This window comes from Portunus trituberculatus, chromosome 48, assembly GCF_017591435.1.
Source record: "Portunus trituberculatus isolate SZX2019 chromosome 48, ASM1759143v1, whole genome shotgun sequence".
Classification (NCBI taxonomy): Eukaryota; Metazoa; Arthropoda; class Malacostraca; order Decapoda; family Portunidae; genus Portunus; species Portunus trituberculatus.
The window spans coordinates 14,120,167-14,143,329 of record NC_059302.1 but is presented as its reverse complement, the minus strand read 5'-3'; the positions used below and the strand labels follow the sequence as shown (position 1 = coordinate 14,143,329).

General features: G+C 41.5%; 1 protein-coding gene across 12 annotated transcripts in view; it reads left to right on the top strand.

The window, feature by feature from the left end:
- Positions 1–23,163, top strand: part of LOC123498625 (protein FAM13C-like) — a 246,482-nt gene that overhangs the window by 73,266 nt on the left and 150,053 nt on the right. For 11 of the 12 annotated variants that reach the window (XM_045245919.1, XM_045245916.1, XM_045245914.1 and 8 more), the window contains 2 exons: positions 6,919–7,120; positions 22,065–22,238. In XM_045245919.1, coding sequence (XP_045101854.1) covers positions 6,919–7,120; positions 22,065–22,238 — 376 coding nt within the window. The remainder of the gene's footprint in view (positions 1–6,918; positions 7,121–22,064; positions 22,239–23,163) is intronic. The other variant, XM_045245915.1, reaches the window with a different exon arrangement.

Below are 23,163 nucleotides of genomic sequence, written 5' to 3'. Positions count from 1 at the left end.
ATACGATATATGTCTCGAGATAAAAGTGAAATAAGTTTGAGTTAATCAGAAGAATCAAGTTTGAATGTGTATGTATGTGTGTGTGACTACATGACGTTAAGTTATACATTCCTCCTCACTTGACATTATCTCTTGTATTGATTTTACATTATCGCACCAACTCAACACACTCCTTTGCCCTTTCCGCCATAGTACTGTGCCGGGCTCCGCTGCTCCCTATATACTCGCTGGCCACTCTTGTCCAAGCATCTCACTTCTACAATTGTTGCGCCACTTCATTTTAAGCATTTCTACTTTTACTGGACGTTGTATGGTCAAGGTTTTGCAGTTTTATTAAAATCTTCAGTCAATCAGTCAGTCAGTTAGTCAGTTTAATCAGTTTGTTTACCTGTATTTCATCAGTTTGTTTACCTGTATTCTTCTTGAACTAACATTTAGGATCCATCGTATTGATTTATTTCATTTACTTGTTTTATTCATTTTATTCATTTATTTAGTTGGTTTTCATAGGAAGCACGTGTCTAGTAATCTACTTTCCTACGTTTTTACCATATTATATTTCTACAAACTTTTCAGTACACATCACAAACGTGTAAATATTGCCACACGTCACACGCCTATCAGTTTTAACATGTGTTTCCTCCTAATCAGTGAATGTCGCGTAAGTCTCACCATTTCCGGAGTTGTTTTTACACATCTTGAATCCAAACATATCGTCACAACCTCCGCCTCTCCCAAAGCCAACCCTTCATCCTCTGTGCACTGCGCGGTAGCCAGGTGAACACGTGACATCTGAGCAACGGGACCGTGACCAATCTTGTTCCTAGTCTTACTGGGAGACTTCCGTGACTGTGTTAAGGCGGTCACGGTCTTTGCTGTAATTTGTGTGTTGAAGACCGGTATGATTCTGTGTGTGTGTGTGTGTGTGTGTGTGTGTGTGTTTTGTGTGTGTGTGTGTGTGTGTGTGTTTGTTTGTTTGTTTGTGCGTTGCTGAAATATAAGAATTATCTTCAGAATAAAACATTGAACATCTTGCCTTTCTTGTTGTTTTTTTTTTTTTTTTTTTTTTTTTATACCATGTGGGCTTTTCACGGGAATTTCTGGGCTAAAGGGGATACTTTTTGTGTACCCCCTATCTCAAAGCCCACCCGCTAGGAAACCGTTGCTCCGAGTGAGGAAGCCCAACCTACACTCGGACCGTGGACAGGATTCGAACCCGTGCGCTTGGAGACCACTCGGATCCCAAAGCACGCATGGTTCCACTGTACCACGGCGGCCTCATAAGCTAAAAATGGAAAGCATGTAGTGGTCTGATAATTATTTATGGCGGTTTTGGAAATATAACTCTTTGGCGCCATGACTTTAAAAAGGCTATGGGGTGTGTTGTGTTGGTCTTTTGCCGTCTACTTTTTCTCATGGCATTACGAGGATCAGTCGGTGACAATATTGAGTTTACATTCAAGTCCACTTGAGCTTTTGAATGTTCCTGTAGTCTGAGATCATTGTAGGTAATGAATCCCGCCCTTAAACCAGGATAGGAGAAACGTATAGCAACTAACTTACCGTCTTTTCGGAGTGTATAGGATATGTTGATCTCTTGGTAGTATCTTCAAGCCACTCCACATGACCAGTCTTCTCTTTAATTTATCTTACGGATCTTCAACATTTTTCAACCTCTTTCAACCTTCAGTGCATCCTGAAAACCTTCTCTTTCATCTCCTCTCCTTGACGGGTCTATCTCCAGCGTTCCCCGTGCTCATCGTCCCTCGTCTACACATGGCCATTCCACCTCAGTTTCTCGTCCTCAACTGCCTCTATAACTGATGCACGTGCTTGATGGTGTGAGCGGCAGTAATTGGTTGGTGTCGCATTAACTTGTTTATGGTGACGCATTCTAGTATGAGAAAAGGCCATATAAAACATACTCCAGAGAAAAAAGTGAAGAATAAAAAGAAATCGAACTTCAAATGAAAAGCGAAAATTGAGTGTGCCTCGGAAGGCAATAGAGATCGAATGGACTGTAATAATTCATAATGGCGCATTCACTCTAGCGTGCATAAAAGACATACCAAATATCAAAGGAAATTGCTCTTAAAGAGAGAGAGAGAGAGAGAGAGAGAGAGAGAGAGAGAGAGAGAGAGAGAGAGAGAGAGAGAATGATGGAGGCAGGTCATAGAGTTCAAATAGAGCATGTTTGCATCTTAATCCAGCCAGGAGAGGATCATGTTGTGGGCACTGGACTTACTCACGAGGGAAGGAAGCGAGGCATGAATGTGAAAGAAAAAAGAAGAAAGCGGAAGCAAATGTCGGGCAAAGTTATGGAGACGCAATAGACCGAATGTGTTTGCATATTGATCCCGACAAAGGTGGATTATTTGTGTGTGTCTGGTTTGCGGTGACTCATGCTGGCTTCCCGTGACCTGTGCCTTTCTGCCCTCTGTCTGCACCTGCGCCGCTCCTTGACCGCTGCGACACACCTCACCATACACAGGACGCGGCACCCTGGCTCGCTGAGAGGGGTCTGGGAAGCAAAGACTGAGATGATTGAAGAGACGCGTTCACATGTTTGGTAGCGGGTTTTCAAGGTTGTCCGTGGTGCTTCAGTGGGATCATCCTGCGTGGCAACACTAATTACTCCACGCTTTATGACTTCCTGCTTGCAATAAACTATCCTGTAATCTCATCTTCTTAACGATTTGGAGTCATGGAAATAGTATTATCCCTTTTATTACAAAAAAGAAAATATTTATGAATTTATATACTTTTTTGTCGTGGGCAATTTTAGAATAAATTATACTTTAAAGTAGATTATATATTTATTTAAAGATCAGTATTAGCAACTTAGAACAAGGGATGGCGTCTTGACGGTGGCCAGGCCTCACCTCTTCAGCATCGTTCCCCTCAAGGGTTTGTTGTCTCCTTGGCTCATCTTTTGCTGATGGGAACCTAATCTAGCCCTTACCATCACTCATGTGTGGGTGCTGTTGGGTGTGTTCCATGGAGCATGACTTGCAGCATCACCAGCAGCACATAAACAGCCAAGCTCTCCACGCCTGGAGCATTGGTCCTCCCGCTTCGCCTTGGTGTGATGGTTGCCAGTGCTTCTCTTAACGCCGCGTTATGCTCAGCGGGGAGTGAAGGCTCATCATGTTCGTATATCAAGCAAAATTGTTGCACGTCAGTAATTACCTGACGTGGAAGTGATGATATAGTGTTTACAAAATAGTGAATATATGAAGTAAATACTTGACAGCAGCTGTTGGACGCCTTGTTGGCTGGGATTAAATTGGTAAAGGATGAAGACTAGACAATCTGACAGTGCTACACCTGAGCTTGGCGGCAAAAACTGGCACAGGCTCAAAGTGTGTGCAGGGAAATATTGAATGGAGACACAAATGTGGCTTTTGTGTACAGCTCCCTGGCTTGCTGCATGGTCACACGACGCGCTGCCCGGAAGGTCGCTCTCATTAACTGCAGTGTGTGAGGCAGTCCTGAGGTGAACCAGTCCCGCGCTGTTCGCCTCCCCGCCCGAATTGAACAGGCTGATGGATGTGTATTGCCAAGTGTTCAAAAGATTGTCCGTATGAACATTTCAGATAAGCCCTTGGAAATGAGGCGCGTTTTATCACTCATTAGCTGTAATGGTGTTGATGAGAGTAGTAGTAGGAGGAGGAAGAGGAAGCTGAGGAGGAGGAGGAGGAGGAGGAGGAGGAGGAGGTGTGTATATATATATATATATATATATATATATATATATATATATATATATATATATATATATATATTATGAGAATAATTTAACTACTTCAGTACCATGACGCGTTTCCATAATCAGTGTACTAACTATTTGGTGATTTTATACAGCTTCAGAAACTACGTAGGGGATTAAAATAGTGACAACTGTGGCCATTAATCTTCTGACCTCCATAGACCCTTACTAATGTCAATAAAATGGTCTAATCGTTTACAGATCTCGAGGTAAAAATGTGTCCTTGTATTGAAGAGGTTAAGAATTAGGGCAAGGACCAAGGTCGCTATATTACATAGGTACTTTAAATTTTACCACTCGATTAATTTTTGCCAGCATATGTTTAGGACACGGTTTTAAAAAGTTTAGCATCACGTGGTTTAGTGACCTGGTTGTGGTATCATTAGAGCGGCCCTCCATCACCCTGCACCTGCTGCAACTGCGTCAGGTGGGTGCTGTAGCCAGAATGATGCAGCTCAGATGACCCCATGACTCTGGTGACGGTGACGTGTTAACAACGACCGTTCCCATCACTCTTCTCTCTCTCTCTCTCTCTCTCTCTCTCTCTCTCTCTCTCTCTCTCTCTCTCTCTCTCTCTCTCTCTCTCTCTCTCTCTCTCTCTCTCTCTCTCTCTCGCACACACATTGGCGGTCGCTGCCACATAATTATCGAGGTATCGCGCCCCTCGTAGCGGTTGTAGCTATTGAGTTAATTGGCCTAATTGTGGGTGTGTGGCATTATCGATGCAACGCAGTATTGACGGGACCACCGCGGCCTGCAGGCTGGGTGTGTGGCGCCTCGCGCGGCTCTTCGCTGTTCCTGCTGCTGGCCAGGCTGAGAGAGAGAGAGAGAGAGAGAGAGAGAGAGAGAGAGAGAGAGAGAGAGAGAGAGAGAGAAGAATAAACGAAGAAAGAAAAGAAGGAAAGAAGTAAATGGACAGAGAGAGAGAGAGAGAGAGAGAGAGAGAGAGAGAGAATTTATGTATTTATGTAGATTTATTCATAATTAAATATAACGCGTTTATATTATTGTCAAATTAGTTATTATTAATAATCTGAGAACTAATTATATATAATTTTATTGAAATATTACACCTTTAGACTAGATTTATTTTATATAGAGTTTTTATCACACTCAACATATTGCATTTGTTTATATGATGTAATGCTTTGAAGGGACATTAATAAAACATCAATAATTATGTAATGATAATGGTTTACTGCCGCGGAAGGAAATGAGTGGGAACAATGCAGTGTTTGGTGGTGTTCGCGGTGTGTGAAATGAATGACAGTCATCAGTAATAGTGATGCAGAGTTGCCATTGTAATACAGGCTGTGGCATCAGACGGTTTTTTGTTTCTTAATTGACTTGACAAATATTGACACATGCACGCATTTGTGTTAAAGCGAAGCAATCACTCGGCTTCCATTACAGGAAAGCAAAACTTAATAATCTTTAATGTAATTCGTATATTCTTTTGAATTGCGTGTCGCATAAGCGGATACAATGTGATTGAATTATATGTGTGATAAGGAGCAACCTTTCATCGCTTGTAGTGTACAAAGTAAAGCTTGATAACCTTTATTCTTTTTAATTTGCGTCTTTCATTACTTCTTTTAGGTAAGGCGTGAGTTATGATAACTTACTAATGATGAAGAATAACGCTCAACATCCAGTACTGTAAAGCAAAAAGTAACAATCTTCACTGTCATTCACGTCCTTCATTATTTTAGTTGGTCATCACACAAGCGGATATCATCAAGGAACATCAGTTGTATACGATTGTGTTTAAGAGAGAGGTTTCAAGACGTTGGTCCCTTTTGGCAAGCTCTCTCGGACCTGCAAAGGGACTGGCAACTAGTGGGCTTTTCTTTTTTTTCAACTCTAGTTTCTATTGTCCTTTACCAGTTTTTCCCTCTTACATAATAAAAAAAAGAGAATCATACAGTTTCCGGGAAGGCAGAATTGAATTAAAACCTAATCATCTTTATGATGAATTATATTTTGTGCAGTAATCACCGAGGTGGATATCGTGAAGCGTGATGCGTGTGGCGTGCAGTTCAGGGTGAGAACCGCTTATGAAGTAATGCCACACTTGTTTATATCTTGCTTGGATCAAACTCTAGATTAACAGTTGTATTAGGCTGACATGCTTGCACAGGAAACAAAGCTTATGGCTTAGTGAAGCTGTCAGTGTTTTATTTCATGGTGGTGGTGGTGAATACATGAACAGCAAGGAAGGAATCAAAGTAAGTGTGGATGTGACAGTCTCTATATAAAACGCTCATATCAATATCTAACTATCATCTCCATCTACAAGTTACCATTGTCTTATTCCTTCATTATAGTGATGATGATGAGACGATAGTGATGATGATGGTAAGGGAAGAACTAAGAGAGGTCAAGACGGAAGTTCCTGTGTAAAATGCACTTATCAGTATCCATTTGTCACCTCTAACCATGAATTCATAATTATAATTTCAATAACTTCCACATTGACTGGGCCCTAACTGCCTAATTACCTAGTTTATCCCACCATGCCATTTAAGAACCAGTAACGTGCATAAAGATGGTGGTTGTAGACTTGAAGTGGTGTTGATGTTAAGACATGACACGGCTTTTATTGTATTCGATGTGGAACGTACGATATATAGCATTGCGATACGGTTCTCGCTTTGAATATCGCCGATACTTGCTTAAGAAGTGATGCTATATTGACAACTTGCTTTATAAAGCACCAGACATATTTAACGCTCTTAGAGGACTATTTATTTATTTATTTATTTTTATTTATTTATTTTTTTTTATTTACGAAGGCTACGGACATGATTAGTCGGGATCTCATGATGTATTCTCAAAATGATAATGCAGAATTTTTGTTAAATCATCACTTGAATCATGAAAGCATTCTTGAGAACTCCGACTTTTTGCATTAGAGTCTTGAATGTTATGCAGGAAAGACGCTGAAACGTTTTAGAATACCGACCTAATTTGGACAAGGAAGATACCGTCTGTATAGCTTCCATATTACAGTGAGGCATCAAATATAAGCAATGACATTTACATTTCTTTTACTTTCACTTACATCATATTTTCCTGTTGCCCATTTACATTTATTAACTTCACTGAGTCGTTCGTCTATCTAAGGTCGATGTTTCTCCCCATGGCAGACTCTGGTGTGGGTGAGAACAATGGCGAGAGCAGTGGAGGGGGCGTAGGCATCGGAGGCGGGGGAGGAGCACCTGGGTTGAGTGTGGCCGTGGTGCCTCGCCTTCGCCGCCTACTGCACCGCCGCCTGCCGCTCCACCACCTGTGTCTCCTACGCTATCTGGCGGCCTTCATCCACCAGCTGAGGACCGGGAACCACAACACGTGAGTACCTTCAACCTCCTCCTCCTCCTCCTCCTCTCCTTCTCCTTCTCCTTCTCCTTCTCCTCCTCCTCCTCCTCCTCCTCCTCCTCCTCCTCCTCCTCCTCCTCCTCCTCCTCCTCCTCCTCCTCCTTTTCCTTCTCTGCTCTGTTAATCTATCTTTACCTTTTCTCTTGTTAGTATGTAGTTCCCTAATAACCTTGCTATTGCCTAAAGGTCTGTTGCTGATTGGTTTTCCTTTTGCAATCCTCCTTTTCCTCCTCCTCTATTGGTATTGCATCTATCCTCACGTGACATACGTTTCTCAGCTTTCCCCCAAGCGAGTGACGGCAACAAAAGAATTTCCATTTATTTCCGTCTTTGCATTCACATCGACTCCTTCCTCTCACCGCCCCAGCCTTCCATTCATTCCTGTCGTGCATTCCCCTCTCATCCTTCCTCGCACACACTCAAACATTCTGTCCTATTTCACTGCATGCAACACTTCACATTTCTGTTCTACTCCTCGCATTTTCTATATTATTAATCCTTTACCTTCTGCAAATCTTTCCTTCAAACCAAACCAGCTTAGTTATCCTATCTATGTATCATTTACTACCCCATTTTTTCTTTTCCATCCCATCCTCCCTGGCAAGCCTTATTTCATGTTTGCTGAGCCGTTTACAGACTCCGTTTTTACCTCTTGTAATTGATTCCCTCTGTATCATTGTACTTAATTGGCTGTCTGGGTACTCCTCTCTCACGTAGCCCAGTTGTTTATGGTTCATTAATCCACCTTACTTTCCTATGGACGGTAGTGGATCTTTAGGTTGTGGAGAAAGGTGGAGCACGTAAGGGGAGAGATGACAGGTGGGAATGGGGGGGGAAGAAGTAGATCTGGTGGGTTGGGATTCAGGTTGCTTTGTTTGAGAGGCTTTTATAGGTGAGGTCAAGGGGGGCTTAAGGCTGATGGGATGGAGTGAGGCAGTTTCTACGGTGAATATGTAAGGTTGTTGTTCTCATTAGGAAATGGGAAAAGAAAAAGAGTTTGTTGTCATGGAAAGAAAGAAAAGTTGGGAACCTCTTGTACCATAAGAAGAAAGGATTGGAATTCTCCGCTGCCACAAGCACAAAAAGTAGGAATTCTTGTGTAACTTGAGAAAAAAAAAGTAGGAATTCTTGTGTAACTTGAGAAAAAAAAAGTTGGAATTCTTGTGTATTTTTAAGAGAAAAAGTTGGAATTCTTGTGTCTTGAGAAAAAAAAAGTTGGAATTGTGTATTTTGAGAAAAATAAATCGAAATTGTTGTGTATCTTGACGTAAAAAAGTTGGAATTCTTGTGTATCTTGAGAAAAAAAAATTTGGAATTTTTGTGTAGCTTGAGAAAAAAAATGTTTGGAATTTTTGTGTATCTTGAGAAAAAAAAGGTTGATTTTTTGTGTATCTTGAGAAAAAAAAGTTGAATTTTATGTATCTTGAGAAAAAAGTTTGGAATTTTTTGTGTAGCTTGAGAAAAAAAGGTTGGAATTCTTGTGTATCTTGAGAAAAAAGATAGTTGGAATTCTTGTGTATCTTGAGAAAAAAAAAAGTTGGAATTCCTAGATCTTGATACAAAAAAGTTGGAATTCTTGTGTACCAAATAAAGAAAAGCTGTAATTCGTATACCATAAAAATAAAATGAAAATTAGTTGGAATTCTTATGTGTCGTGAGGAAAGAAGTTATAAAAAAGTTAAAAATCTCGCATATAAGAAAAAATAGTTGCAAATGACCTTTATCATGAAAAAGAAAAAGTGGTAAACTTATAAGAAAATGTTCTTACATGTTTTGTATTTTCCATTGCCTATATCGTCTCCTTGTTGTGTGTTGTGCGTTGCTTTTCATGCTATATCTCTCTTTGTTTTCTTATTATCATTCCTCGCTTCCGATCTGCCAGTTGCGTCTCTCTCTCTCTCTCTCTCTCTCTCTCTCTCTCTCTCTCTCTCTCTCTCTCTCTCTCTCTCTCTCTCTCTCTCTCTCTCTCTCTCTCTCTCTCTCTCTCTCTCTCTCTCTCTCTCTCTCTCTGCTCTCATACTATTAAACCCTTTTGCGTCGCTCCTCTCTAACATTCAAAAGGGGTCTAGTTGAAGTTGCACGGGTTTCTAAGAGTGTTTTTTTACGGTTCTGGTGACTGATTAGCAAGCTTTCTATATTATTAACAGAAATAAAACTCTTAGAACCCGGCTATTCATCTCTGTGACCTTTGAAAATCGTGATGAGAGAGCAGTGTTCAGTGTACGAGTCGCCGTGTCTCTTACATCAGCGTGACATTTCTGCCTTCCACTACCTGCCTGCCTCGTGCCTCCTGCCTCCTCCCCCGGGGCATGGTGTGATATATGGCCCGCTTAGATATGGCGTGTGTAAGTCAGTGAGTCACAGCATTATGGTTGATCCTGAGCCAGTAAAGTACATGTGATGGAACTGCACGTGAGGACTGGTAGAGAACGAAGGGCAAGAGAAATACAAAGGAGCACAAAAGAAGAGCAAATGGTAGTGCACTTGTTGGATCTTCAGGGGTTATTTGTCTGAACTATTCTATATGATATATTGTGAGAAAAATACGAGAGCAGTGGAGGAAAATGGAACGTGCAGATTAGATCGAATGGGGAGATAAAGCGAGAAGAGGAGAAGAAAGAAATTATCAGAAGATTGAGTGAAAATGAAAAGATAGAAGAGAAAAAGGAACATGTAAGAAGAATATTAAATTATGATAGAATATAAATGTAAAGGATTGAATGAATATGAAAAAGAAGAGAGGATTAAATAACAATGGAATATAAGCGGAGAAGATTAATGGAGGAATGAAGAAGAGAAGAGTTGGAAGAGGTGAAAACATAAAGATGATAATGTTCGTATTGTTAACCAACCTTGGAGACCTTTGCCGTGTAGGAAGTCGTGGCATTTACTGAGATAAACGTATTAAGGTGATATTCTCCTGCAGAGTGAGAGGAAGAGAAAATTAATGTATAGAGGAGGAGAAGTGTAAGAAAGGAGAGTACTTGCTTAAGCCTCAGATTTTATAGGGCTTGAAATGAGCGGAGAGAGAGAGAGAGAGAGAGAGAGAGAGAGAGAGAGAGAGAGAGAGAGAGAGAGAGAGAGGATATATGCTGTATGAAAGGGATAGTGAAAATCATAGCATCGTAAGTTTAATATATTTTATGGGAGGAAATGAAAGCCGGGAAATATGCATTCGTAGGACGTATTGAAGTGGCAAAAGGAATGCGAAGAGAAGACGAGAAATATAGACAAAATCTTTAGACTTGATGATAACAGTAGGACAAAAAAGAAACGAATTGAAACTTGATAAATTTGAAAAGAAAAAAAAATAATACGAAAAAAAGAATCTAAGTAGGTTTCAGGTAGAGGTAGGTAACTGGAATAGATTGGGACATCAGGTACAGCCAGGAAGAAGCTCTAAGAAAAGATTTGAGAAATTTATAGATTTGGATAACATATACTTACACACTGGATTACAAAGTACTGCATACGAGTAGAGACTGTCACGTGCATCTTGCTTCTTGTACTTTCCCTTATATTCTTTATAGAACGGGAAAGTAAAAAAATATAGAAATATGTTTTAAAATGCTCGAATAGTATGATGACGTAATGTAAACTGCAGAAGACTATTTGGTAACGAAAGTAGAGGGAGATTCAAAAGAAGACAGCAAGGAAATTGTTACATGAATCAAATTTGTAAGCCATGATAGGGGAAAAAAGCCCTAGTTGTGTTGGAAGACTTCTTGAATGATTTACAGGTCTTTGAATGTGAAAAAATATCATTATTAACTTGACTAAATCCTCAAATTACACGTTAAAACGAAAAGTATCATTAACTTAACAAAATCCTCAAGTAAGAAATATAAGAACATAAGAAACATAAATGACACGTAGAAAATAGAGAAAAGGACAAGTATCATCATTATCTTGACAATATCCTCAAATGACACAAAATAGTTAAAACGAAAAGTATCATTATTAACTAAAAACCTCGTCAAATAAGAAACATAAGAAACATAGATGACACGTAGAAAAACTGTCAAAAGGAAAAGTATCATTAACTTAACAAAATCCTCAAATGACACGTAGAATATAAATAAAACAAAAAGTATCATTATTAACTCGACAAAATCCTCAAATAAGAAACATAGGGACATAGAACACATTAGATGACACGTAGAAAAACTCTCAGAACAAAAGTATCATCAACAACTTGACTAAGATCCTGAAATGACGCGTACAATACAGTTAAGTCAATGATGAGGAGGTGAAATGTCAATAGAGTGATGAGTGAGGCGGTGAGCTCCCGAAGATTGGTGACACGGGATATTGGGGATGATACAGCAGTGACAGGAGCAGGTAGTGTGGCCTCCTGAGGGTGATTGGTGGCGCTTGTGACATTCCACACCCATTATTTATCTGACTTTCGGGGTTGGGTCGTTAAAGGGAATTTGTGGCTTTCTCTCTCTCTCTCTCTCTCTCTCTCTCTCTCTCTCTCTCTCTCTCTCTCTCTCTCTCTCTCTCTCTCTCTCTCTCTCTCTCTCTCTCTCTCTCTCTCTCTCTCTCTCTCTCTCTCTCTCTCGTAACAGTGATCTTATTGGGGCTGTGTTACGCGTGGCTTGTGATGCAATACTGGATTTTTTTTATGTATATATTTTTTTGTTTCTTGTTTGGTGATTACTGGCGCATGTTTTTTTTTTTTTTTTTAATTCCGTTTATTTCGTCTTCTTTTAGTTTTCTTCATTCATGCCATTATTTTTTTTTTGTTCTTTTTTTATTATTATTGTGAAGTTAGATGCATGTAAATTTCAGTCCAGTTTGTCTCTTCTTTCTTTCATGTACATTTTTTTTTCCAGGTTTCTTGATTATTGTACCTTTTTTTGTGTGGAAGTATGGGAGGTTTTTTTTTTCCGTTTCTTCCTTCTTTTAATAGTTCCTCCTCCCGGCGCTCTCTCTCTCTCTCTCTCTCTCTCTCTCTCTCTCTCTCTCTCTCTCTCTCTCTCTCTCTCTCTCTCTCTCTCTCTCTCTCTCTCTCTCTCTCTCTCTCTCTCTCTCTCTCTCTCTCTCTCTCTCTCTCTCTCTCTCCTTGATTGTTATATCTAGTTTTCAGCGGGAACAAAGATAAAGAAATTAAACATAGCCTTCTCTCTTTTTAATTATCATCGCTAATGATTGTCCACTCATACGCTTCCTCATCATATACTTAGTCGTGCGCCAGACTCCTTGGAATGTGGGCATGTATCACCGAAATATTGAATGCGGCAGTGAGTCAAGGTTCTCCTCACCTGCGCCTGATATCTCACGCCGCCTCGCCATCAAAACACAGCCGCGGGAGGAGAAAAAAATGTTGATGGGAAGGGATAAATTATGAAGTTAGTCTTGGCATAGATCTCAAGAGAGAGAGAGAGAGAGAGAGAGAGAGAGAGAGAGAGAGAGAGAGAGAGAGAGAGATGTAAACGTATTGATAGATAGTGTTAGGTAGTTAGAGAGAGGTATATGTAGCGTGGTGGGGGATCCTTGGAACGATGGGAAGAAAGAGAAAGGAATGTGAGAGAGAGAGAGAGAGAGAGAGAGAGAGAGAGAGAGAGAGAGAGAGAGAGAGAGAGAGAGAGAGAGAGAGAGAGAGAGAGTTTAGTCAGGCTTCAGATGGTCACATTGGGGTCACGGCCGCCCAAGGTCATTGAACGAAGCTGTAGTGAAATTTGGAACGGCCTTACCTTAGATTCCGTAGCGTTGCCACAGGAGACACCACCACCACCACCACCACCACCACAGCCATGCACTCCACACACACCACCGCTCTCATTTCTCACAGTAGTAGTAGTAGTAGTAGTAGTAGTAGTAGTAGTAGTAGTAGTAGTAGGTACACTGAATATTTCTGACAAAAACAGTACACTGCATTAACTACCTCTTCCCATCACATCCCCAGTTCTTAGTGTGTGTGAGCTTCCTAATATAAAGCAGCTCATAAACTACATATATTGATTTATTTGAGTTAAAATAATTTCCTTTGGCGACGGCGCAGTTGGCACATAACATTGCTTCAAGTGTTTGTCTCTCGCTCAATGATTAATTTGCATTTTAATGTTATCAATGCACTCTGTCTCATTAATGCCTGTGCTTTGAAACTTTCCTCTCAGAATGACTTTTTGCAATGGATGAAGATGATTTGTGGAATTCTCATATGTATTTTTCTCTTATTGATAATGTAGAATCCGTATTAAACTATCATATAAACAACTTTGTAAACCCCAATAACGTTATTGAATTTAAATGAAATGGCTGATCTTTTTCTTTCTTTCTTTTTTTATTTATTTTTTCGGTAACTTGTCAGTTTTGTATCATTAATGTCTAATTTTTTTTATTTGTTATTTTCTAGTCAAGACTGTCCTGAATTTTTTTTTTCTTCTTTAGCTTGTTTTCTCGATAATTTTGAAATTTATCCTCGTGAAAAGAGAAGAAGAGATAAGTCGACAAAAGGAATAGTCGTTAGATCGATGAAGAATCTATTCCTGGTGAGTCTTGAGGTGTTGGCTCACCCAGTATAAGATAACAGCATGATATGGCACAGTGATAAACCCCTTGTCGAGTCTTGATAACCTAATGGAGTGAGGCAGGCGGCCTTCATGCTCGAGTGGAGGTAAACATGGTGGGGAAACGATGTTTAACTCAATACTTAAAGCAGTAAGTGCATCAGACAACAGACAATTTATGCTCAGAACAACTAACGCAAACATACTGATGATAAAGAAAACGCTGTCCAGGCAAAGGTGCCCCAGTTTTTTAAGGTAATGATACCAAATTCAGGAAGTGTGTTGATGCGGCACCGCTGAGTGTGCAAGTAGCGGCTGATGAAAAGTTAATGAGTCGGCAAGTACAGCAGTCCTCGGCTTTCCTTCAGGTTCCTTTATAAGCTTCATGTTATTTACACAATGATCAGTATAGTTTACAAATTACATATAATCATCTGGTAGGAATTTAGTAAAAGTTATAATTATATGGATAAGCAGATAGTTATAATTACTTGTTAGAAAATAGCGTCATATATTTGGTGGTGGTATTCAGAACATAATTGTAGTGTTGTACTGAAAGAATCAACTTTTAAATTTATATTGTTGCCACAATACGGGTGCTGGAGGAAGGCGTGCGATGGCAAGGAAACAGTCTGTTTGAATGTCTTGTAAGTGTCTCTATATGTTGTGAGGGCATCCAAATCCTTCAGCTGGGCAGCGGTCATGGAGAATCAACAGAATGAACTGCATACGTATTCTTGCCTCGCTGAGAATTTTCTTTCAATTGTTTCGTTACTGAATGGCTGAAAACGTATACATGCTGCTGTTCAGTTTATGAAACATTCAATCTCTGACGTGGCATTTAGCTTCCTATCACTTTGATGTAAAGTGAATAAATGTCTGGATACATTCGCTGAGCTCAAGACTTGTGCCGTAGCCTTGTATTAAGACATGTAGAGGTTGGACAGTGGCATGCAGGGCGCAGTGGAATGCGGAAGCGATGTGTAGCCGACGTTATAAGGGCAATGCTGGGACCCTTGACGTAACGCACTCGTCCTTAAGTGACCTCTACTCTGGAGTGCAATTCCGGTTTTGTTCTCAGCCTCACACACGCTGCAGACATGTACGTAAATGTGAAGAATTTCCTGTAAAAACCTGTCACCTATTCACTTCCCTAATTACTCCCTCTCAGGTTCTAAAAATACAGCTCATCACTACACGTACGTAACCATCTGGAACGATTTATTGCGAGTGTTGGAGGCGACAGTAGATAACGTCTTCTCTTTCGTTCGTTCTTTCATTCCCTCCCGTATTTATATTTTTCACTGTGGCATTCGTGTCAGTTTTCCTGGCCTTTGTGTGAGAGTGTTGTGGTGGAGCACGCCTGGTTGTGACACTCGGCCTCGCGCAGTTTACTTCCGTCAGACACGCCCACTTATTCACTAACTCACAAAATGGAGTGAACAGCTGGGTATGCTGTGCGGTGTCTGCTTCCCGCGACCCTCTACCAAGGGGAATGCCACTCCGCCAGCGGCTTGAAGGAGAATCTTGTTTATACTGCAGCGTGACTCTAATCAAAACTTTGTAACTTTTCTGCTCGTGTTTGTGTTTTCTCCTGCTTTTAAGATCCGTGTAATTTTCTTGCAGTTCAGTTTTGTTTTAATGTTTTACTGTTCCTAAAGGAAAAGAGTGAAACTTGCTCAATAATACGTTAAGATGCAATATTAATGTAATGTAAACCATAGTGCTCTTATATCTTGTTCCCTGAAAATGATTGATCTAAGTCATCATGAACCACTCAGTGATAAACCGCAGAGGTTTGAATGAATCATTACCTTTGAATGTCATTGACTTGTAAATCGATATAAAATTGCTTTTATCTCCATAAGTAACGAGACCTGCAAGAGTGAGGTGCGGTGTCACAAGTCGCCCCGCACCACCTGTTACCAGTAGCTCCTGGAAGTCACAACTTTTTACGGTGCAGCCTGGCGTCACGTGACACCTGCCACTCATATTTGGCGGCTTTAATTTAGTTTTCGATGATAAGTGCACCTGACATTACACTGGGTAGGGTAAATGATAAAAAACAGAAAAAAAGCACGTATCCCATTCCACCAGTCTACAGCGTACATGCCAAGTGTATATATATATAAAAAAAAAAAGCATCGTACACGTATGAGGCACTTGGAACTGGATTTTCTTGTTTGTCAATCTGTCACCACCACACCATCCTCTCTAGCCTTGCTCGCCACCCGGCCCCGAGCACGTACTCCCATGAAGGCGGGAGATATATGGCTGCCGATAACGTTGCGAGAGAAGTAGACTCCTATGCGTATATGTGTATAACTACATATATTCTGTATAGTTATGTTCATATAGATAAAGAATGTATTATGTGCCAACCGTGCAGTGCTAAGGTTTCTATGGTGTAGTAGGGTGATCCACGAGACTAAGCCTTTCTACAGGGGGCTGACGGAGGTTAGAGTGTGACTAATGTGTGTAAGAGTGAGGTGCTTTGTTTGAGCCAGCCTGGTGAAGAGATAGATAGTCCGGAGAAAGTTTAAAGAGAGAAGGCTCGTGGTGTAAATATTGAGAGCTGGCCGCTGTGGTTGTGTGAATGTCAAAAGAAAAGATGGGATAGTATTTATTTTGTTAGCTGCCCATTTAGTGGTTTCTCCTCAGTGTCTCGTGGTCACTCAGCTGTTTAGTTATGTGATTGGTAAGGAATACGTAAACACGGGTTGTGAACTCATATGCATGGATACTTATCGTATACAGAAATTCCTTGTGTTTTATTTATTTATTTTTCTCTCTCTCTCTCTCTCTCTCTCTCTCTCTCTCTCTCTCTCTCTCTCTCTCTCTCTCTCTCTCTCTCTCTCTCTCTCACACACACACACACACACACACACACACACACACACACACACACACACGGTAGCTCAGTGGTTAGAGCGCTGGCTTCACAAGTCAGAGGACCGATTCGATTCCCCGGCCGGGTGGAGATATTTGGGTGTGTCTCCTTTCACGTGTAGCCCCTGTTCCCCTAGCAGTGAGTAGGTACGGGATGTAAATCGAGGATTTGTGACCTTGTTGTCCCGGTGTGTGGTGTGTGCCTGGTCTCAGGTCTATCCGAAGATCGGAAATAATGAGCTATTAGCTCGCTCCGTAGGGTAACGTCTGGCTGTCTCGTCAGAGACTGCAGCAGATCAAACAGTGAAACACACACACACACACACACACACACACACACACACACACACACACACACACACACACACACACACACACACACACACACACACACACACACACTTTTCCTTCACGAATCTTTGCACCTCCCTGAATAGCAAAAGTTATTTTTCTTTTTCTTTTTTGAGCAGTGCCTCAGAATGATCCACCGGCGCTGCGTACTGCCTCGTGCCTGCCTCGCTGCCACAACACACGGCCATTTTTCCCCACAGTCTGAATCAACATGTTTTCAATACGAGCGTATCCATTAGGTACTCGATGACGGGAGGGAAAATGTACTGGGAAAAAGAAAAGAAGACCACAACAGGCATGATCAGAGAGAGAGAGAGAGAGAGAGAGAGAGAGAGAGAGAGAGAGAGAGAGAGTTGGTGGATGCTGGCTTGTTAGCTTTCCACATCGACCAGTTGACAGAGGGAGAGGTCAGGGAAGGGAGTGAGGGGAGGGAAAGGGGTTGGGGAGAACGCGTGGGGTCGGGGATTGGGTTGGGGAGAGGAGGTGGGGTGTTCGATTGAGGCCGAGCGGTAGGTCGGGAAGGTGGGGATACGAGGGAGTGATGGGAGGGGGAAAGGTCGAGAAAGGTCAGATTAGAGGGGACACTGTTGTTTTCTTCCTCCTGCTCCTCTGGGACGGAAAGAGATGTGTTGTGTTATTCTTGGGCTCGATCGCTTTCTCTCTTATTAGGCGCCGCCATGGGTCTTCCTGTGCGAGGTAAGGTGTGGTGTGTGGCCAACGTGAATTTAATATCCTGGGTACAAATCGGGTGATCAATATTCACACACACACACACACACACACACACACACACACACACACACACACACACACACACACACACACACACACACACACACACACGATGATGATAATAATAATAATATTAATAATACCGATCATAATGATAATAATAATAGTGATTATGACTACTACTGCTACTGCAACTACGTATTTTAGAAAAAAAAATGCCAACTAGAAAGCATACAAACAAAAATATGGGAATGTTATGTGATTAGATGGCAAATATTTACTATCACATAAACACATCGATTGATCTTATTATTAACAATTCGCGGAATGAAACTAAATCAATGGAACTGTTTGCTTCCCGATGATGCCTGAACACATAATCCTTCCCAGGTAGATTAGGAAGGTGGTGTTTGGAGAAGTTGGTAGTGACTTGTATTGGTCTGGCTTCAGTCATCGAGTATCAACATTAACTGAGTTTGTCGTGTTTATCATTACGTTTTCTGTTCCAATAATTGTTGTGCGCAGTTTTCGTTCACAGTAAGCCAAGGTGTGTACCAAAGCACCTCTTAGGGAATTGTAATGAATGTTATTGAGGACGTACCTACAGTAACGTGTTTGTGTGACGGGTACACGGAATGGAAGCCTTTTGAAGCAAGAATGTGGTTCTTCATATGTTCAGTAAACGTGGACAGTTCTGATATCCTTGCTCTGCCACGCATTGACAGATTGACTAGACTTCAGAGTGGTCAGAGGGCATGAGTGATCTGTTTTACTTTATCTATTGATGTATTATTTATTTATTTATTGAGTGGTTGATATATATTATTATTGTTATTATTATTATTATTATTATTATTATTATTATTATTATTATAATTTTTTTTTTATATTATTATTATCATTTTTGAGCGACGCAGTTGTGGTAGAAGCACGCGTTTATGCCCAGTCAGCCCCTTGGTACAGCTTCCTGATCAAAAGCGAGAGGAAATAATGAGTCTGTATGCCAGCCAGTGCGTGCTGCATCATAACTCGCCCTGGAGAGAGAGGAGGGCGAGACATACATAAACTTTTTTGCGTCTTATCTCGACCTTTTGTACTGGTGTCAAGTGCGAGTTAGACGAAAGTATTCTGTGAAGGCGCTCTTGTTCTATGATGGCTTATGTGGGAAAAGTGAGGGAGGGGTAAATGTAACGTATACAGCCCATCTTGTAATATATCTATTTGATGTGGGAAGGAAATGGATATGACAAAACTTGACGATTTAACTAGATAGAAAGTAAATAAAATATCTATGTATCATATACCTGAGAGGAATCTAAAATGGTGGTTCAGTAGAGACGCATTAATGTACCTGGACACACACACACACACACACACACACACACACACACACACACACACACACACACACACACACACACACACACACACACACACACACACACACACACACACACACACACACACACACACACACACACACACACACACACACACACACACACACACACACACACACACACACACACACACCTCCCCACACACACGGTAGCTCAGTGGTTAGAGCACTGGCTTCACAAGCCAGAGGACCGGGGTTCGATTCCCCGGCCAGGTGGAGATGTTTGGGTGTGTCTCCTTTCACGTGTAGCCCCTGTTCACCTAGCAGTGAGTAGGTACGGGATGTAAATCGAGGAGTTGTGACCTTGTTGTCCCGGTGTGTGGTGTGTGCCTGGTCTCAGGCCTATCCGAAGATCGGAAATAATGAGCTCTGAGCTCGTTCCGTAGGGTAACGTCTGGCTGTCTCGTCAGAGACTGCAGCAGATCAAACAGTGAATTACACACACACACACACACACACACACACACACACACACACACACACACACACACACACACACACACACACACACACACACACACACACACACACACACACACACACACACACACACACACACTAAGGAGTCAGCTAGGCTTTTGATGTGGAGATTCATGTCGCCAACAGCTGGTTTCTCTCGATGATGAACTACTGATGAATATTCTAGCAAGGTAATATGATAGGTGGTGTCTTGGCGAGCGGGACGAACAGCTGGCTCGTGGTCAGCTGGGTGGTGTCAGTATGGATCAGCCAACAGGTGGAGGGTTGTGGCAGGTAATGGCTGGCAGATTTGTCACGGAACCCAAGACCTAATGTGTTTTAGTTGGAGTTTGGTTTCAGGGGAGCCAAGTGTGGCGGGAGGGAGTCTCTGGTTGATGGAGTAAAGTTGGAGAGGAATGAGTTGCTTCTTGTGTATTGTGAGTTGGTCAAAGTTCTTTCTGTGCTTAAAGGTACAAAAAAAGTAAGCAAGAGATCGTCCAAGGATACAAAAGCAAGAAAACAGGAGACCGTCCAAGGGTACAAATAGAAAAGAAAATAAATAGTTAAAATTCCGAAAAGATTTTATCAATTTCGTAAAAATTAAACACATTTCTAAATTGAAGGCCAGTATTGTTCCTGAGTTGTCAAGAGTCTCTATCTTGAAACAGATCAGGTTCTAGGAAGTGGAGAAATACAAACAGGAAGAGAGTTCCAGAATTTAATCCCAGTGGTCAGTGTTGCGTATTACTTTGTTTTCCTTCTATTTCGTGCGTTTCTTTCCCGGCATTCAAAGTTAGAATCTATAGGTCGGGAGGGCTGACTTCTTTCTTTATTATTTTTCAATCCTTTTAAAGTCTTTATATTGTCTAATGAAATGTGTGTGTGTGTGTGTGTGTGTGTGTGTGTGTGTGTGTGTGTGTGTGTGTGTGTGTGTGTGTTTCACTGTTTCACTGTTTGATCTGCTGCAGTCTCTGACGAGACAGCCAGACGATACCCTACGGAACGTGTGTGTGCGTGTGTGTCTGTCTGTCTGTCTGTCTGTCTGAGAATCCCGCCGTGCCCAATCATCTTTAAAGCGCCGCCTGGATGACACCTCACTGATGACATTTAAGTATTGAGTCACGTGAGAGGAGGAGGAGGAGGTGAGGACTAGCCCAGCCTTGCTCTGTTGCGGGCGGTGGAGGTCAAGGCTGCTCACTCGCCGCGTCTGGGTGGGGTGTATAGGGCGCGGAAGGACACTGCTCGTTCGGCTGTCCTAGATCGTGCCGTGAGTCAGAGTTGAATTAGATCAGATAGGGAATTGGCGCCTTGCTATCTGATCTTTGGTGTTTTCTCGCCCCATTACATACATACATCATTCTGCTTGATTTATTTATGTCACTGAGATTGTTTGTGCTGAAGTAAATTCCATCCGCAAATTTAAATGAAATTCTCTGTCATGATGATTTCTCTATGGCTAATATTGACACAAGGAGACGATGTGAGTCTAGGTTGATTCTTTGTGGTAAAAGGGGTCGAGTCGTCGCCGTGATGGCGCGAGTTTGATCCTGATTATGGCAGTTTCTTGGTGAGATTGGTGGTGCTTTCTCTTCAACCCTAGCTAAGGGTTGGCCACAAGCTGACATGTCTGCCTTAATGACCCTTGTGAAGTCGATAGGCGTTAAGCACAAGCCTTTCCTTTTTCATAGCTAGCGGAGTCGACCGCTCTTATTTGCTGTCGCCGATAACATGTCTTGTGCATCTTCCTCTCGGATTAGCTTTCTCATGTCTCTCTCTTCTCCGTGTCTCCATCCAACCCCACGGAGATTCTACCACTAAAATTCCGAAATAAGTCCCCAAGATCGTTTCCCCGCCCTAACGTAACTTAACGCATCGTGAGGGTAATTAGTTATTATGGAGGATGTTGTAAGGTTGGAATCTGTGCGAGGGAAATTTACATTGCTGTGAACTCACAGTATGCGGGTTTGAGCAAGCCCTTACTGTAAGGGAGGAGTGCCGTGCAAGGCTGACACACCGCCACGATGCGTCTTGTCTAGAGGGAAAAAAAATAATAAATAAAATAAATAAATAAATGAGTAAATTAAAAAAGTGTCCTCGCCTCGCTTTGGGATTAAGGAAATAAAAAAAAAAACAAGGAAACAGCTTTCTTAAGCAGCATGACAAACACTAAACGTAATTATGTGAGGTGAATATATTTGATTACATTAAAAATCAAATAAGTACGTTTTGTATCTATTTCTCCCAGCCTCACTCTTAACCGTCAGTGCACCACCAGGGATTGAAGTGGCGTGTACCTTTAGTTCAAGACTAGATAGATTGTGGTGATTAGATCAGGTTTGTTTGAATTGATTTAATTGGTTTGTTAGGTTGGGTTAGAGTTACATGGTATTAGATTAATTTAGGTTAATGTATATTAGCTTAGGTCAGATTAATTTAGGTTAGGCAAGACCATTACATCAACAGTCGAAGGAAAACTGCAACTCAATATAAGCTGCCAAGTCCAGCGTGGCATCACAGCACCGTGCTTCCCTCCTGCGTTTTCAGCACTGTCACGCTGCTGTGTCTCCCGCAGGTGCCCCGTACCGGTGGACTCCCTCAGCAGGGTACTGGCAAGGATTCTCACGGAGCGGGAGAGTCCTGCCCCACAGAAAGCCTCCGCCAACAGACTGGGCGAGCTGCTCATTCTGTGCTACACAGACATCTTCCAGGCGGTGGGCGAGGTGGTCCAGGAGCCAGATGATTTTAGGTGAGGATCTCAGTCTTTGCCTTCTTACTTTGTTCCTTCATTGCACGTGACACATTGTTGACTCGAGTTCCTTAGATCATGTAAAGTCAGAATAGATGTTATATTCTTACATTTTTCTGGGATTCTCAATGACACGCTTTTGAGATCATTTGGTTTAATTTCAGTAACCATAAAGAATTTAGATCCAGCATAAATATGTACATTTGCTTTTCTTACTTTTTTCTGTGGCTGCTAATGACATACTTTTGAATTCATTTGTGTAACCTTCGAGAATTTACAGATGAAAAATATGGAAAAAAAAACTAAACTAAAAAATTTGAGTTACTCCATTACCCTTTCATTTTGTTGTGATTGACATGCGAACAAATAATACTCTCAACTTAAATGTTTTAAGATATCTATCCCCCTTTTTTTTTTTTTTTTTTTTTTTTTTTTTTTGCTGACTCTGCGACCTACAAGGGGACTGGCAACTTAGAGGATTACTTTTTTTTATGTTTTATGTTTTTCTTGGTCAGCTTTTCCCTCTTACATGAAAAGGCAATCTTGCAACTTTGACATTTCTTTCACGTAATATTAGAGAGTGTTGATATTTAGGTGTGAAATCATTGGTAATTATTTTTTTTTCTCATATTTATTTCTTCTATCACCGGTTTATGTTGGTCCAGGCCGGAATGCTTCTTGAAAACGATAATAATAGTGATGAATGCTAAATAAACAACAAACAGAATTCACATCAGTCAGTGGGTTTAAGGAATTGTTGTGTGATAAGTCTTCTCAATTAGTACTTACCATTGAGTCGTGTGATGAAGCAACTTAGGTCCTCCTCCTCCTCCTCCTCCACCTCCACCTCCACCTCCACCTCCACCTCCACCTCCACCTCCACCTCCACCTCCACCTCCTCCTCCTCCTCCTCCTCCACCTCCAC